Genomic DNA, 19,238 nt, shown 5'->3' with positions numbered 1-19,238 from the left:
TCTGCCGTCCGCCGATGGCAGCGAGGACTGTTTCCGAATGACGGTGGCGGTGGAGCGGCGAGCAGTCCTCATGTATCCTCCTGCACGGCCACTCGATGCAAAAGCGCAGGGTGCCTCATGCTACGGCGCGGCGCTCGGCCGCCTGACTGCGTGTTCGCGAAGCACGCGTTCGGCGTATAGTTTAGCCGTTACTTTTTTCTTTTTTGCCGCGGCGCTCTTATGCCGCATTATACGAGTATTTGTTACGGGTGTGATAAGAGGTTTTAGCTGTGTAAAGTGGTTTTCGTTCGCGAAGACGTTTTTGCTGAGCCGTATGAAGCATGCCTGTGGAGCGGGGATACGACTCAGAACACAAACCGATTGCGCAGCCTGGAATAGATTGAGAACTGAATTTATTTATTCATGTGATACTGCTGCTCTTTGGCAGCCAAGGCCGCAGTGGTTAAAAGTTAAATAAAATTGAAGGGGGCACTTAGTTATCTCTACGTGGATGAATGCGAAAGCACTGCGACCACCTCGTGATGCTCAGGCACTTTGTCTTCTTAATTCAATTTTTTTCTTAACTAACACCAAATGTCGTGGGCTGGACTCCCACCAAAGGTCTAGGGTCCGACTCCCACCAATGGTCGTGGGTGTGAGTGCCGTAATGAACTCTAGATTAATTAAGCATGTCTTAATTAACTTCGCCTTAACATTGCCTTAATTAACTCTGCCTTAATTGACGTCATCAACTGGCTCGATTTGCTCACTTGACTTTTTGGACCGTCGGGGTCACGCCAACACCCACAACGCCGGATTTTCCGCCTCATGAGCCATAAAATGCTTTCGCATTAATAACCGACCTGAGGTACAGGTGTGCGATGTGACATAGTAGAGGGTAAAAATAAAAATAAAATCAAAGCTTGTTCAAAACCTATACAAGACAAAAAGAAAACACTTCCAGTTAAGGGTGAGCAAGAAGAGTGAGAACAAACATCAACACATAATAATAGATCAAATTACAAATGGCAAAATTAAACAAAACGAAAAAACAAAACATTTGTGAAGCATGCGCCGTTGATATGTGATGCTAGGAAAAGGCGCGACATGTAGAGTTGATGTCACGCATGGTCAAGGAGAGCACCCGAATATTTTTCGACATTAGATGAAATTGTGGAAGCACGTCCCATGTACTCTGCGATAATCCCGCGCAAGTAATCAATCACATATGTAATCAAGCACATAGTCAAAATGAATTGCAAAGAGAAGAATGAAGGACCTTTAAAAAACAATATAAACAAATTACAGCACACAACATCCGATGAAATGGCAAGGTGTTCGTGAATAAGACGAGAAAATATAGAAGAACAAAAAACACAATTACAAGGCTGCTGAGCGTGTGTCCCCGATGTCCCCGAATTGCCGAAATGCAATTATTTTTCGCCACTCATTTTCAAATGTTCTAGCTTTTCTTTCTTTGCTGTCCTTTCATTATTGAGGGCTATCATGAAAAACCGAAGAAGCAAAAGAGGTGGTAAACCCATCCGCGCCAACCCGCCGCGGTGCATGCAGGCAGCCAAGCAGACGGCAGTGAAGTGCATAGCAGTAGGATAGGGTGCCTCGATGCGCGCGCCCCCTCCGCTGCTGATGGGGGGCGCGCGCATCGAGGCACCCTACAATAGGACTGCTCGCAGCGCCCTCTGCGCTTTCATTCAAAAAGCGTCCCGCACGCTCCATACGACGCAGACTGCAGACTAGCCAATATTCTAGGAACCATAACTGTAGTGAAGACATTCTTCAGCATCTAGAGTTGACCTTGCGAAGAATGCGTACAGCCATACAATAACAAATATTGGGCTGACTTCAGCGTAGACGAAGCCAGTACCACTTGATTCATTAGCTCCTGCTCAGTGACAGTAAATGAGACACTGTGCACTAGAACTTCTACAGCGACAAATAAAAAATATTTAATCATGCTTACCTTTAATCAGCTTTGCAGTGCCCTGTAAAACATGTGTGCACAGCACCAATAAAATGATTGCAGCCACTTGACTGTTCCAAGACTGACTGTCATTGCCCTTCCATGGCACAACACAAGAGGCCTGTACACTGTGTGACTATCGCGCTATCTAGTGTTGTGACTTCGGGGTGGAGGACGAAAGACGGACTCTTTCCGCAAACGAAGAAGATACAAAAAACTTTATACAATGTTTACAGATAGTAGATGATAGCGTACATGTAGATGCAAGAGCGCGCCAGGCTGACTGGGCGGCTGGAAGCGACTCTCTCTCCTCACAATGGGCCGGTTCTCCCTTTAGTCTTTTTGGTGACCCCTCTTCGGCAGGAACCAGTTTGGCAGGTGCCGACGTCACTAGTGTCGAATTCGTGATTCGTCGCCGAGATGGCTAGGTGCTTCTTGAAGTCCCCCTCATCGAATTCTTGATACTTCGCGGAGAAGTGGGAGCGCCCGTCGCCTCTCTGATACGCACGTGGTGCACGTAGTATGGCAGCTCCCGTCGCCTCGATGATAGGCACGTGGTATGGCACAACACTAGTCATCAGAAACAGGCAAATCACAATATGGCACAATAAAGGGAGAATTATATATGTGGACACTGTAATAATGCTTATGCCATAATAGCCCAGGCTGATCATTTAAAGATACAGCAGGGATGCTGAATTCACCTGAAATTATTTTTCCTATCTTTAAGGCTTTGTTTCTTGAAATCAGCCTGTTACTAATATTCCTTATGTTTCTATAATTCTTATTTCACAAATTAGGTTGTAAAAGTGATTTCAAGAACAAAAACAAAAAAATAAGCATTTCCGTTTTCGAGCTGTCCTTATTGAGGCCTTTTTTATTTATTTAGGCCCTGCAACTCTTTTCATGTGCTGTATATTAAAGGGCATCTCCTGAATATTTTCCAACTTAATGTTTATGAATGCGCCTTGTACAGGTGAGGTTATCTGCAATCACATGCTGCCCTTGCCATACCTTCATTAACTTGATCTTTCATCATTTATACTGTACTCAAAGTTGTTTCACTGTGTCCATGCAAAATGATGCCCAGCATATGCTGCCCCATCATCATGCTGTGACTTTGCATTGGTGGGACCTAGGCCCAGAGTATTGGTGTAGTGGTGTCATACTCCACTACCACTGCGCTAGCAGTAATAATATTTCTCTGGTTTTACATCTACTAGAGGCACTCCATACTTACAGCATTTAAAGAAGCCTGGCTAGTGGGTATCATGTTTATAAGTGCATAGCAATAAATATGAAAAAGCTGCAGGGTTCTCCGGAACTTGGAAGAGAAGGGGCAGTCTTTGAGTAAAATTTAAGGCTCACGCTGCATATATGAGAATAATATTCGATTTAGATATTCATAACCATTCTCAAATAACTAAGCCTGTTTATGCGGAAAACATTTTTCAGGGCTCCCCTAGCATGAAAGAGAAATCTCTAATGGCAAATTGCTCAAATAAATGTTGTTCAATGTTTTAGTATGCTGAGAAGAGTCATATTGGACCTGGCATGCCGAAATCTGCATCAAGAGTGTCTCAAAGAAGCAAAACGACGTCTCTCAGCTTGGGTCGATGGTGTTCAGTAAGTACCCATTGCTACTTTTGTGTGTCCATATCAAAAACACTTCGTATACTGAGACATATTACAGTACTGCTGCATCTGTCACTGGGCACAATTGACAGCATTGAAACATTTAGGAGAAAGTTAACTCACAAATTCTTTCTGAGCATGAAAAAACTGTGTACATATAGAAAACTTTCTCAAAAGCTTGTGTGTCTGTCGTTGCTTTTGAACCATAAATGCATTATAAAACATATGTAGAAAAACTATCAGATCTAGGGGTATAGAAGCAGGTACTGAGGTACAGGAATTTGATTAGAGAAGCCCTGAACTATTTATGGCTGTGATTTTGGCAGTTTTGTTGATACACAAAAGTGAATCATCTAATTACAACATTAAATTTTTGAAGTCTTTCAAAGAAAGCATGGTTCATACATAATATAAATATACGTTCAGCTCATGTTTCTCCTTCCGGATCATCGTTCAACCATAAAGGAGGGCTTTATTAAATGTGATGATCTTGTGGGCCATTGAAAAACACCAAAGGTTATAAACATCCCCTTTGAAAGCAACTCTCACCCACAGCACCAGGAACATCGTTGGAAAGGTTGATGTCCGTAATGACCGCTATGTGTTTCTACTGTCCTGTTTTTGAGCTGTCTCTGAGCAGCAAGATATGAGCAGCTTCTAGACATTGTGTGGAGAAAGCAATTTCATATTCCTGTGGTATATTTACTTGGCAGAAAGGAAATATGAACTTAGTATAATTATATGGCTGCATGTTTAATCACTACCTGCAAGAAATCTCAATCTTCTTTTGTTGAAGGGAAGTGCCAAGGAATATTAGAGGTATTGTTTACCGCTATGGAATTTACCAGAGCAGTGGAGACCATGAATGGCAGTTCATGTGGGAAAAATACCTCAAGGAAGTCTCAGCACAAGAAAGGATTAACCTGCTTTATGGCCTTGCCCATGTAAGGAGTCCACCACTTATCCACAGGTAATGTGCACACTATGCAATTGTTAATATTCCATGTGCTGTTATTTTTGAAAATGGGATTTCCCACAGGAATAACGAAAGTTAATGGTACTTTTACATTCAGTTACACTGAACAAAATAAAATGTAGAAGACAAAAATACAAGGTCTGAGCAACTTTGGTGGTAGAGAAGTGGTTGAGTATGTGTGGTTCAGAATTTGGTTCGAAATTCCTTTTGCCGAAGCGATGTCCCACGCCGACGCAGGACGCTGACGCGGGACGCCGACGTCGGATCAGGCTCCTTAATGCTCTCGCGTTTATATGTAAATAAGAATTTGCAAGTTTGCTGGGAGACTTGTTAGGGAAAGAAATAGCTTGTTATTGCATTATTGCTAACAATTTTCTTTATTTGTGGATAACCCTAAATAACCATGGAAACTGACAGATTTAAAAATATGTAAATTATTTGATGAGGCCAATAAGAATATGCATTAGCTAACTGATTTTTAGACTAGATGGGGGCTGGGAAAATGCCAAAGAAATTGAGTATCTCAGTTTAGGGCAAAAGCAGCAGGAAAACTAATAACACACTTTTTGCTCAGTCTTGCACTAAAGTGCAACAATATTTGCTTGACTTTTTTACCATTTATGTTTTTCACATTCTCCAACTGATAGTCAAACATTCACCATCACAAAGCAGCAAGGACGGATTTCACATACCCAAATTCGCTGCTAGTAGCAAGCCACGGACTGGCATGTCATATCTGTTCAGAAGAAGCTTTAGCTCGAGCCCAACTGCGACGCAGCCTATTCAAATACATGTAAAACGCAACAACGTTTTTTCGGAAATAACCCCTGGACAGATTTTAATGAAATGTGTTGCAGTTGAGAGAGAAAGTTAAATTCTAGTGACTGTTGGAAGTGAAATTTCCATTTAGGGTTTGAATTTTGTTTAAGTGATTTTCAAATATTCGACAGATTGAAAAAAAAAATAGAAGCACGAAGTTTACACATTCATAGCTCTGCATAAAAAAGAGATATCGCGGTTCTGTAAAAGGCATCCATTAGATCATTCAAAGCGGACAAATTCAGTTTGTCAATTTATATCTTATGTGAAATTGTTACGTTGTTTACAAGGGTTCGGCAGAAGCTGTATGTCCATATTATCGAATGTTTTTAGATTCATGTGTAACATCTCACTTTTGTCCGCATTAGACGTAGTATGTGATGCGATTCACTGAATTGTGATATAATTTTTTCTTGCTGAGTTAGAGAGCAGTAAGTTTGATAGTTTCATTGCTCGCTGTCGCTGTTGCGTGCTCGCTGTCATAAAAATTCCGGTACTCAAAGCAAGCATAGCTCGAATGCTGCCTCTAACGAAAACTTTCAAGATCTTAATTAATAAAGCAGACTATGGACAGTTACTGTCTCTAGTATTGATTCAAATAAAATTACCTTGCCATTAAATCGTTCAGCTTAGCAGCTTAACAGCACTCGCAAAGCCAACAAATGACCCTACCACAAAAAAATTTTGTGAGTTCTGTTGTCTATAACAGCAGTATTCATGATGCGGTATTCACAAATTTTGTCCGAATAACAGAACAAACCATTATGCGGCATCTGAATTTTTGGTCACATAAACTGGTGCAGTGGAGCTCGAATAATTCAGAGACATAAAACCGGTTGCCTACTAATTGCAGTATGCGTGTGCATGATATTGTGAAAGACACTGTAAGGAAAACTAACTGCAAATATTTTGATGTGTAGGAAGTATGTTATCTAACCAGTATTATACGCACAGCTTGTGAATCATTATTTATGTACAGACGTTGTTGGTCATATAACTTGATCACTTGTAACTTCATACATGTTGGTCACTTGGTAACTTCAGTTTATTCCAGTTACTGACAATTTGTTGTTTTTTACAGATATCTGGCTTATGCAATGAATGAAAGCTATGTGCGTAGGCAAGATTTTTTTAGTGTGCTTTCCTTCCTTGCTGGAAACCCAGTTGGCCGTGATATTGTTTGGAAATTTGTGCGATACAAGTGGGACAGGCTTGTTCACAGGTAGGAGAAGTGGTGCAAAGAATCTGGATATTTTATTTGTAATTAATGTGTTGGATAATATTGAATTCTGTCCTAAATTCTCAAAATATTGTTTAGGTTCTCACTGAATGACCGCAACTTTGGAAATGTTGTGAAGACTATATGTGATTATTTCACAAAGCAGTTTGATTACAATGAGGTAAGTCAGTGCTTTATGGTTTCAACAGCCACGAAAAAGTAGTATTCAGGGTCAGTAGATCACTCAATGTGTATAGCCGTACATGTCCATTAAACCTGACAGCTAAAAATTGTTTACAGATGCAGGCTTTTTTCCACAAGAACCCAAATGCTGGGGCAGGCAAGAGAGCCCGAGAGCAAGCCCTGGAGAATGTCCGCAACAACATAGCATGGATCAAACATCACGAGCCTAGTGTGGCACGATGGCTCACCACCAACGTCATTCCAGAACCCTGGGAAAACATGCGTTTACCTCGCCATGTGATCCCTGCAAGTTATGACATCACACTCGAACCCATTCCTACAGAAAATGTAACAGTGGGCTCCAGCACAACTAGGATCACAGTGGTGAAGGCTACCAGTGTTCTTCTGGTGCATGCAAAAAATGTCAACATTACCAGAACAATTGTTATGCGCCACAAGCGTGAAACTTTTGAAGAAGTCCCCCTGCGTAACGAGCCTTTTTTGTACATAGAGAATGACTACTGGGTCATACAGACCAGGAACATTCTCCCTCCAGGAGGTTATGTGCTCAAATTTGAGTTCAGTGCTTCCATGCTCAACTACCTAAGTGGCATCTACAAGACAAGCTACTGGGATGAAGCATCAAAAAGCAACAAGTGAGTTAAAACAGGCTAGGAAAGAACTGCCATCTGGCTGCCTTCCACAGCATTACATCAAATAAGTCATATTATTCAGCTGTTTTTATATTTTTGTTACCCAATTAACGAAGCACAGAACTTAACTTTTCGTTGTGGCATAGTCCTTGTATATGAGCTATTTGGATGATTTGTTATATTCCAAGTTCAGTCCCAGCATAAGAGCTTATGACGCCTTAACTGTCAGTGCTGTAGTATTTTCAGTTTCATTATGTTCTGTAGCATCATCAGTTGCACAATGCAGCTATGTGCAGCTGTGTGGGGGCATGTATTTTCTCTCCTCTAGCGCGGCCGTGCATACGCTGCACGAGTGGGCTTGGGTGTAATGCGCTGTCTCGCAATGGCGCAGACTTACAACAAACAGGACGGCATATAACAATGGGTTGGAACATGTCGCCTTGATTTTAAAAATTTTAAAGCAAAGTTTTATTTGCGGCATCCAACGGGTTTTGATGCTGCATTGGTCGGACAGTGTGGCGATGGGTCCGCTGATAACGTCATCCCCCTGTAGTGGATACTATCAGCAGTGGCAGAAGAGCGGACACGAAAGCTTTGCACGCTTCACTTTGTACCACTGATGTGAAGATATCGTCAGCATGGCATGAAACCGAATGTTTGGTCACTAACTCTGAAATTCAACAAAATGATTTTTTTTCGATTGCCCGATAATCCCGAAATATTTACAGCCCTTTCCATCTAAGAAAAATCAGTCGATGACTGTATTTGTTTGCATAAAAGGATGAATTTCAATATAACAAAGTAAAGTGCTGATTTTACCAGCTCAGAAAGAGCAAAAACGGAAGGAGGTAGGGGTAATGAAAGGAAACAGAAAACAGAGTGAGCGCTAACTTCCATCAGTTGGAAGTTAGCGCTCACTCTGTTTTCCGTTCCCTTTCATTACCCCTGCCTCCTTCCTTTTTTGCTATTTCTGAGCTGCGCTACAAGCCTAAAAAAGTCATGACATACCAACTCGCCCAAACTGCCACGCTTTTGATTTTACCAACTTTGTTATATTGAGGTTTAACTGCATTAACTATTTAGAGGGAGCAACAAATGATTGTAATAGGGTACCTATTTAGCTACAGTGCATTTGGAAAGCTTATTGCCCAGAGTGCCCAGTCTTGCACAGTTATGTGGAAAATACTTTAGAACACTTTAACTGCTTCAACTGTTGTCACGATCATCTTCATGTAGTTCCACGCTGGAAACAACCATAGGAAAAAACAGACGTTGATGCCAAGAAAACATAGGGGAAATTATTTGTTATGCTTGATTCAGATATTCATATAGTAAGGTAAAGAGAAATGAAAGTGGACGAAGAAATAACTTGCCGCATTTGGGTGCCAAACCTACATCTTCCGATTATGAGTTACTAGATTACTAGATTACTAGAGTTACGATTACTAGTTACTAGTTACTAAATTATAGTTAATTACCAGTTAATTTGCCGCAGCAGCCATCATGCTATCCGCTGTGTTGGGTATTTGTGTTTTCAGCAATTTCAGAGTTGTGAAAATCATATGCCTTTATATTAGTAAAGGATCATATATTGTCAAAGATTTCTTAAATTTTGGTTAACTTGCTTCATTTATTACAACAATTAATGATTGAATCATAGGCTAAGTGTTCAAGTTTTTTATTTCATACTTGAACGATTTTTACCTATACTTTTAACATTATGTTTGTTCAGTATCGTTAAAATATTTGTATTTTTCACTTCAAGTGTGAGCTTTCTTCTCTTGCAGGTTTATGATCACTTCACAATTTCAGCCCACATTTGCTCGCATGGCATTTCCTTGCTTTGATGAACCAGGATTCAAAGCAAATTTTACTATAACTGTCATCCACGATGCTACAATGAAGGCTATATCTAATATGCCTGTTGACAAGGCAAGCTTATTATTATTATCCTTGTTGTTGTTGTTGTTGTAAACTGTGCCACAGATTATATCTTTATAAGATTGCCTTGCTTTGGAAGATTAATCTATTGCTCGCTAACAAGCTGTTCGATGATACGATACACAATGAAAGTTTATGAAGCACAACATCCATGAAGAAAAGAAATGTTACCACAGATTAGTACCGCATCCTGGAACTGAGGGCTACACTCTATATTTGTGCATATAACTACTGCACTGCACCTTTCTATATTTAGGTTTTCACATTCAAGCCACGAGGAGTGTTAACTTTTTCCATAAATCTTGATCACGAAAAACCTTTGTGTGCAAACAATGCTGCACCAACTTTGATAGCACTCCTTTTTTTCAACCTCTTTTGTTTATATGACAGTTAAAACAATTTAAGTTACTTTCTTCACAGATTCGCATCCTGGATGACACCAGAGTCGCAACACGATTCCAAGAATCTCACAAGATGACAACTTATCTTGTGGCTATTGCTGTCTGTGACTTTGGCTACATATCAGGAAACACATCAAGTGGCACACCGGTAAAGCTGTGCTGCATAGCATATCGTATCACACACTCTTTTTAGACTACTTACTTGTAACTTTTCCTTTCATATAGTGCCATACACACTTTTGCTTTGATCTTTTCAGGTGCGAGTTTTTGCCCGCCAGGAGATGCTCCCTCATGCAAATTATGCACTTGCCGCCACAATTCAAGTTTTGGAACTCTTTGAAAATCAGTTTGCTATAAGATTTCCCCTTCCAAAGCTAGGTAATTACATCAAAATTATTGTTTTTGATGCACTGCATTTCTCTAGCACATAAGCATTCCAGCACACTGCTTGACATCAATGTTGCTCCCAACTCTTGGCATAACAGACCAGTTACCTTGCTTCAAAACAGTTTAGAGGTAGTGGAATCCACATTCACTTGAAACTGCTGTGTTCAACACAACTCATGTTCACTATTTGCTTTTTACCAATATATTGAGTGTGCAGTGCAACTGATTAGCTTTCTGTTTTAGACAGCATTGCCATTCCGGACCCCCAAGCAGCTGCTATGGAAAACTGGGGCCTGGTCATGTACAGCGAATGCATGATGCTCTACAACCAAAATACGACATCTGTCTCTGATCACTACAGCACAGTAGAAGTTATATCTCATGAACTGGCACATATGGTTTGTAGATTTATTTGCATATTTTCACTAAAAAAAATAGTACGGCATTTCATAATGTGCTAGTGCTTTCGCATTTAGCAATTGTAACTATGTATACAACTTAACAACTGTGTGCTTGTGTCAGTGGCATAGGAGTAAAGGCATGCCGATGACAAGATACAGCATGTGAGTTGAACCTTAAAATGTGGCAGCTGTCTCTCCACAAGGGCAAAGTGCAAAACAGACCTTTGTACTAGAGAACTTCTAATGCCTGCCAAAGAACCAAGCCCTCTAAACTCTTGATGGTCTAAAAAATCCAAACACTTTATTGTAGAAATTTTTGTTTGAGTGCATTTGCAAAAGTTATGCTGGTCATATCTTGTTCCACAGTGTCTGCCCAGGGCAAAGAAATCTCTATTAGTTTTTGGAAAAGCTAATGGAGAGATATAAATTTCAAAACGCTTACACGTGTCCCCTTTAACAGGAATGCATTCTGCAGAGTACGCGAAAAATATATTTGAGTTAACTCCCCCCCCTAAAAGTTACATATCTACGTTTCTAAAAACAGTGAGAAAGTTATAAATGGATGGCATCAATAGAGGAAATTTCACAAAGAATCAGCAGTTAAATTTAAGCAAAAATGAAGAAAAAAATGCAACTGCAGAACGCTGTGCAATATCAATAAATATCTGTCTGTGTGCATGTGCATGTGTGCATTTATGCAAATTATAGTTCAAAAATTTGCCAGCACATTGATCATATGACTGGTCGAAATTTATGCCTAATATGTTTGCTGCATTTGACAGCATAATCAAGCAGGGAACACTGAAGTGCAGGTACATTACTGAAGGCAGACTTAAAAGTGAATCTTTTAAACGCCATCTTCGAGTATCCTTAAACTCTCTCATTCTAGTATAACCTATGTGCTACTATGTGTGTGCAACATGTGCTCTATTTTTGGGCTTATGGGCTCTAAACCACGAAATATTAAGAAATTAATGTTACTGTGCAGGTTAAAAAGCTGAAAAAATAAGAACAAAACAGCTTCAGTCATGTTCGAGTGATTACAGCTGCCAGAGATGATGTTCGCATTTATTTATCTGGTGGTAACCTTCTGAGCATTGTCCATCAATCAATGCAAACATCTTGTACTCTACGGCATTGTGATTGCTTACCCCTACAGCTCCTTAGCCTAGCATGTGACATACGAAGGTGGGCAAATTTATGAGGGCCTAATCTCACAAGGTTGACCTCTACATCACACGGTGCACTTAGGTTAGTGACTGCTAGAAATTTTGTGACCAGGATAAACAATTTTGTACTCATCCTGACATTGAGTGCAGTTGAATACAGGTCGAATTGTGATATCGTAGGTCAAAAGTAGTAAAGCAGAAGTGGAATTCGACACATCATCACTTCAGAGAGATTTCAGAATAAAACAGCTATAAGACATAGTATGGGAAATGAGCATTGTTTCTTTTGACAAACTGCATCAAAAGGTGTAGGAAGCATGGGATGTACAGTGCTAAAATATCAAATGCAAGGAACAGCAAATGTCTGTGTGTAACTACATGGAAATGGGGTGACATGTATTTACTCTGTAGCCAGTTTCTAAGCATGTAGTAGTCCCAAATTTACATATGGAGTTTCAGTTAAGCTGCTGTTACAATTGCAAGTGAACCTCAAAATGAAATAATGCACTGGGATAGTTTGAAAACTGTTCGCATATCAACTTTTGAGCAGTGTACATAAAGCAACCTACTCATGAAACTCATCTTGCAGCATCACTGCAGCTTCTGCACAGTCTTCATGCTAGCCCATACCCTCTCACCCTGCCCCGGTGTGTATTTGCCTTGCAGAAGAGTACGCATTTGGACTGGTTGGTTCATGATTATGAGCAGAAAACAGCACTAAACGACAGGACGAAAAGAGGGACATGGACCACGCTGCTGACTAACAACCATGTGTATTTATTCTTTCAGCCAGCCTATATGTACCCTACCACTATCGAGAAGCACAAGAAAGTTACAGAAATTTGGCATGCACAGTGCATTTCTGTAGCTTTTTTGTGCTTCACGACAGTGGTAGCGTATATATATGCTGAGTGAAAAAATAGAGGCAGTGCAGTTCAGATTAGACCTTTTCTTCAGCACTGCGTTGGCAGATGTAAGTGAATATGTGAATATTAATAATAAACTAAATAATTTGGAATTATCTTACCGCAAATTTCGCTACTTCAGGATTAGGCAGGTCAGTGCTCAAGGCATGTTCACTTAGAAATCGTGAGACTAGCACCAGTTTCAAGATGTTTGTCCTCAAACTCTATGTCACAAAATACATTGGTGTTTCACTTTGCTTCATCCCACATTACATGAACGAGGGTTTTGGGGAAAATGTTAACTGGAAAGCCAATACATTTTCCACAAGTAGACAGGTATATCTCAGAACCGGTGTGCAGACACTTACTAAGTCGGCACACTTTGGCCACTGGCCTACCTCAATTCTGCAGTTCCAATATATGCCCTCTAGACTATTTAATTTGAAACTAATTAGCAAATCACTTGAATTAATTAGTTATTCTTGCACACTCAAATTCGCTGCCATTAGTAATGTAGTGCCAAAAAGACAGGTGTTATCTCCATAGACACTCTAAAGTTATGGTTTTTGCCTTTTAAAGCATACTGTATTTAATTTGTTATTGTTATGGCTTTAAGGCAATCGTATCAGAGGCGTCACACCATGGGGAAATGCAAATAGTTCATTGTATTTGAGGTTCACAATCTGGCCTGCAACTCTCGATATGACACTGAGGGTACAACATCCATCTCAACGATTAGATTGAAATTGGTTTAGGGGATGTTGATGGTGGCCATTAAAGGTTCAGGTGCAATCTCTTGAAAGAACCTCAACCTATGAAATGTTTTCCCAAAAATTGTACTCATCACGTTTTGTGAAATAGCCTTTGTTGCAATGCCGTCCACCTGTAATCTCTCACTATTATTTATAACAGATCAGCCATCAATGTTAGTGAAGCATGAAACTTGTATTTCAATGGGGTCAGGAAGCCTTTTTACAATATTTTCACAATATTGTCAGGTAGGTGTTTCCAAAGGGTGACTGTGTCAGGAAAGAATTAATTGAGCATTGCAGACGTGCTGCCTTTGAAAGGTGTTATGGGATAACTGGGGTTGATATGGGGTAATGTTCTTAATGGTTGTTTTAACAGCAGGTGTCATGACCATTGATTATAATACAAGGCATGTAAAAGCCGCAGTCGTGAAGCATAACCGCATGAAGCGAGGGTTGGGAGGTTAAGTTATTGCTTTAGGAAGGGAGCAGTGATTTCTCTAGAATATTTCAATGTGATAAAACAAACTGCAAGGTCAGATGTGAGAAAAGCTTGAGCCAGGTGCCAAATTGAACATGTGTACTGTTGTTTCAGTACAACAAACATTCTGCACACTAATTTTTTAACTATCGGAGATGCATTCTTCAAGTTGAGTTTTATAAAGCAGGCTGCACACAGTGTACTCGAGCAGACGGTTTCCATGTGAGTCGTCCATGATGCAGATGATGCTTTCATGGAGCTTTCTAATTATCTTTTGAGTGAAATATATAAATGACGCTGAGGTCAGTGACCTAAGCCTGATGCCTATGTCTGGAAGTTGCTTTTACATTCTATAAGCCATTCTCAAATTCACCTTTGAAGCCTCTTAGCAGCTGCTTGTACTGGTAAACCAGCGTATACCTCGTTTGAATATCGCATGCTGATCTGTCAATTCCTTCCTGTGCAAAAGCATGCTCCTTCCATAGGTTTCTTGAATAGTGTATTAAGGGCCAAGAAAAGGGAGCATAATAATTTATTTCAAAACTGGTTACTCACTAACGTCCCTCATTTGACCATGCAATGGATGATTTATTCGTGCAAGCATGCTTAACAGTCAACTGCTTTGGTACTTGCTTGTATGGTGTGATTCTTCTTTATAAGCAGGTGGACTTAGTAAGATGCTTATAGTTCGGGCTGTGCAAGTATGTGAAGCTTTTGAATAACAAATCCAAAATTGTCCTATTTTATTCAGTCATCAAATCAAATAGTTGCTATTGCAAATTCAAATATTTTTCTAATAGCTTTTGAATTTTTCGCATGTCTGCTAACCATGGTGACATATAATATGTAAGTCCAAATTCAGCCACGTTCATTATGGACATAGCTGAAATAAAACAGAAATGCAGTAGAGCACCCAGCATCATTTAGGGAGCTCGATTTTTTTTGCCTAAACCGCAATGATTCACTTAAGTTTCACTCAAACAGAGCATTCAGCTGCCGGCACTGTTTGCTAAAATTTATTTGCCTAAACATGTGCATTCTCTTTGGATTAACTCTGAATGCAATTAATTCTATAATGTCATTTAATACAATAGTGACACCATCTGCCGTTACCATTCTAACTAGAAATAAAATGCTGTTGTCACTACAGGTGAGGTGTGTGGTGTTGGTCACCACATGTGGCCTAGGCCACTGAGCCGGACGGCAGTGAAGGAAGTGAACCAGGCGAGAACTAACCAAGGAAAATAGTTTATTGTTCGCGGCGCTCGTACATATCACCATGTATCATTCATGTCTACGGCGATAGGCAGAAGAGAATCGTAAGACCGACACAGCAAGGTGAATTTCCGATTTAGTCCTGGTAGTATGCACAGATGCTAACTGACCGACAGTACTGCCTTTTTAAGCATTGTTCTGATCATTAATGACCATGTATTCATTGAAGAGTCCTCGATATGCAAGGGTGCTGTATATTTGTTCCAGACACTCGGTTTGCGCTTCGAATAAAGCATGCTTCATAGCGTGTGGCATAATGACAGAAGCTTGCTAGCTGAGATGTGAACATTATTTTATATCAATGGCAAAAAATCTGAATAATATTTAAAAACTATTTGAAAAGGATTTGGTATTCAATCCGGTTCACTTGCAGTGCTTTTCCATTTGTATTCAATTTGGTCGCAAAATTAGTACATATTTGCACACCTCTGCATAATCACTGCAATTTATATGTCTTAACCGTGTTTATTCAAGAAATGTCCTGTCACACTAGCCCTTGTCACACTAGCCTACGTTCGTGTAGCTAGTGGCCTGGCATGCACAATCTAATGGATGCCTTTTTACCATATCCATCATTCCTCTCCCTAATCAGCAACCTCTGGTCCTCTTTCTGTCAATAAAGGACTTTATTATTATTATTATTATTATTATTATTATTATTATTATTATTTAAGGAAAGCGCAAGTTTTCATGATTATGTCATCTGGAATAATGGGGGCAGCACTATTTTGAATCAGTCACTTTTGACATGTAGGTCACCTGTGATCAACCCTGCATGCAGCATTCATTTTCTCAGTGTTTTGACAGTTAACAATTGGATACTGCATTTCTTCTCTGCGAGAAATTCTTTATGCTGTTTGCAATCAGGTAAAACAAAAATTTTTTAGCCGTGTTGATTTTTTCACAGTCATGGCTTCCACACAACAGGAAACATGCATTTTTGCTACTGGACAGGATGATAGCCTCCATTGCCCACTAGTGATGCACACTGCAGTAAATATGTTAGCTACTATGCCTAATGTGACGAGATTCCTTTGACACCAAAGTGAAACGGGGAGGGGGTGGGGTGAAGATTCAACGTTTATTTCATTTTGTATATATGAAAGGAAACCATTTTCGAAGCTCTTCAGTAAATTTGCATTGGCATTTTAGCATTATGCCACGTGCTTCCGATACAGCATGCATGAAGAGCAAAACAACATGAGGATGGCATGGTCAGTATGCTTTGCTGCAAGTTGTCAGACAATGCACTGAGAAATCCATTGTAACTGGATCAAGACTGCGTACGAGTCATTAGTGGTGGGGCATTCTAGGAGGATAGAGATTGCATAACGGTTCAGAAAGCGAACTGTCTGCTTTTTGAACGCATACTCTATTTCGAAACGTTATAAGACATTAGGTGCTGCTGCCTCACTTCTGCCAGCGTTTCACTTTGCCGCTTGCCTTTCGAGTCATATTGAAAGTGATACCACCACACCCGAAAGCGGACAGCCGATTCAGCTTCACCAAGGCAAGCATTTTGGAACACTTCAGGGTCCAGAGAGACCAAAGTGGGACAAAACACTTTCCCACGTGTAAGCTACGGGGCAGCGAGACAACGGTGTTAAAAGCAGGATGGGTCTCGCCTAAACCGGGACGTCTGGTCGCCCTATGTCGCCGTATGTAGTGGAAAACCTTCATATGAAAAACCATGCATGAGCTGGAAACAAAGTGCACTAATTTGCTGCGAATGCATAGTCGCCATTTATAGTCTTTTCAGTAAAAAGCTCTAGAAGTTTAATAACAAAAATGGTTATTTTCCATTGACTTTATCTAAATTACACGAAAGGGCTTGACAGTACACATCCCTTATAACAAACTATGGTTGTAGGGCAGAAGGCATTTTTACAGTATTAGCAATGTGTATTGATAACAATGATAAATGCTGTGCTATAATGTTCTTAATGGTTAATGTTTCTGTATGCATTGTTAGGAAAGCTTTTTTATACTTTGTTTCAGTCTTGACAGCAGCGGTTAGCACACAGGGCATTCTATGGATCTCAGCGCAGTGTGTTTTTGTTTCTTTCAGTGGTTTGGAAACCTTGTCACAATGAAATGGTGGGATGATTTATGGTTGAATGAAGGATTTGCGACTTATAGCTCACACAAAGGAATCGAACTCGTTGAGCCTACATGGGATGCAGTAAGTCAAATAAATAAGCATTTTTATAATTCACAAAACAAATGAATAGTTCTTAATTCACTATACCAGTTGTTGTAGAAACTAAAAAGGTGCGTCAGACACACACACACAGACCATTAAACAAATTTATGTGCACTTTAACTGAGCTGCCCAGAATTTGTTTGGTTTCTTTCTGAAAATTATTTGGAACCTCTTTATGGTGAAACCACATATATTGAATATGCTGCTGTAATTAACAAAAACACTGGTCCCAACGTATTCCCCATAGATGTCAGCATAGTTTTCTCTAGAATTTCTAAAGAAATGACTATGGCGAAGAAACAGATAGAGTTAAGCAAAAATAACAAAATAATGGATTGTTAATTTTAACTGCAACATCAATTTTTGTCCTAGCTGGTAAGATTATTCGTGAGCATTAAATTTGTGTTTTTGCTTGCACCTATGATATGAAAGTTGTATCCACTTGATGAAGGAATCATCCATTTAAAGATAGTGCAGTACTTACTCCACTCTATTCAACTCAACCAGGTGCACATAGACCTTACTAAGCTCACAAAAGTTGACCTGCTGAGAGCCATCCTCTAAATTGCAGTTTCCTGGAATAATGATTTGAAGCAGACCATGTTCGCACGCCACCAAAAAGTTGGAGACTTCATCCCTGATGTTGCTGCATGTGACTTTATGGGAAGGTGGGATAGACATGCAAGATTTTGAGCTACGTTCCGATGTCATGCGTACTAAGGTTTAATGTAGCTTTTATTTATTTAATTTATTCACGTCATACCCACAGCGCTTCATGGCATCAAAGTTGGAAATACATACATACATACATACATACATACATACATACATACATACATACATACATACATACATACATACATACATACATACATACATACATACATACATACATACATACATACATACATACATACATACATAGAAAAGTTATAATGCATACAGGCCCAGGGCAGGGTGGTAGCAAGCACAAGCAGTACAAAAAGGTTGTGTGTGTGTGTGTATATATATATATATATATATATATATGTATATATATATATATATATATATATATATATATATATATATATATATATATATATATAATCGTGGCAAGCAACACCTTCACAATCAATCATGACAGATGAACATACTCTAGTGCTTTAGTAAAAATGTATACAGCAATAAATGCACAACATAAGCTGACTAGTATAACAAGGAAATATAAGTTAGTACTGAACAAAAGCTTACTGCATACTAACAGCTATAAACACAAATAAATCACAAGAAAGAGTCTAATAAATACGGTAGGGATCGCAGGGAACAGCAAGAATGCTCAATGACTCAAATGATATAGAATGTTCTTGAAACTTTATATACCGTAGTGGTGACAGCAAAGGCCAACAATCATCATGTTGTCAGATGACATATGCAATGAAATTTTTACTACATATACTGTCACCCAATATCGGTTGAGAGATGAAGATGGTCTGACTGAGCACAGATACGACCACCTGATCACATAAGATTGGGGAAGATTAGTAAATCTCTTGCACAGCTTGAGACGTATCTGCTAAGACAGAAAGCAGTGTCAAGGCTAAAAACAATGTACAGACATCAATAGTTAGGTACTTAAAAAGTACTGAATTTCACATTCAGTAGTTTAACTATAACTGCAATAATGGGCCCATCTAAACTACATAACAAAGAATAAAATCGTTTATTGCAAGCTTCTCAAAGTATAAATGGATGAAAGGGTGAATTACTCTTATGGTGAAGACACTGATATATAGTGCAACAATACAAATAACTTCACTTTAATGAGGTTCTACTTTATATCAAAGCCAACTAACACAACAATTGATCATGGTAATGATGTACTAAAACATTATGTAAATA

The 19,238-nt window shown here is 39.5% G+C and overlaps 1 protein-coding gene across 5 annotated transcripts in view; it reads left to right on the top strand.

Moving 5' to 3' along the window:
- LOC135897826 (uncharacterized) overlaps positions 1 to 19,238 on the top strand; it is a 237,810-nt gene that overhangs the window by 165,756 nt on the left and 52,816 nt on the right. For all 5 annotated transcript variants that reach the window (XM_065426534.1, XM_065426533.2, XM_065426532.2 and 2 more), the window contains 10 exons: positions 3,485 to 3,586; positions 4,392 to 4,565; positions 6,472 to 6,612; positions 6,709 to 6,790; positions 6,910 to 7,448; positions 9,233 to 9,377; positions 9,807 to 9,935; positions 10,045 to 10,165; positions 10,418 to 10,572; positions 17,223 to 17,336. In XM_065426534.1, coding sequence (XP_065282606.1) covers positions 3,485 to 3,586; positions 4,392 to 4,565; positions 6,472 to 6,612; positions 6,709 to 6,790; positions 6,910 to 7,448; positions 9,233 to 9,377; positions 9,807 to 9,935; positions 10,045 to 10,165; positions 10,418 to 10,572; positions 17,223 to 17,336 — 1,702 coding nt within the window. The remainder of the gene's footprint in view (positions 1 to 3,484; positions 3,587 to 4,391; positions 4,566 to 6,471; positions 6,613 to 6,708; positions 6,791 to 6,909; positions 7,449 to 9,232; positions 9,378 to 9,806; positions 9,936 to 10,044; positions 10,166 to 10,417; positions 10,573 to 17,222; positions 17,337 to 19,238) is intronic.

The sequence above is a fragment of the Dermacentor albipictus genome, chromosome 1, assembly GCF_038994185.2.
Source record: "Dermacentor albipictus isolate Rhodes 1998 colony chromosome 1, USDA_Dalb.pri_finalv2, whole genome shotgun sequence".
NCBI classification, from domain to species: Eukaryota; Metazoa; Arthropoda; class Arachnida; order Ixodida; family Ixodidae; genus Dermacentor; species Dermacentor albipictus.
This window is presented reverse-complemented; position numbering and strand designations above follow the sequence as displayed.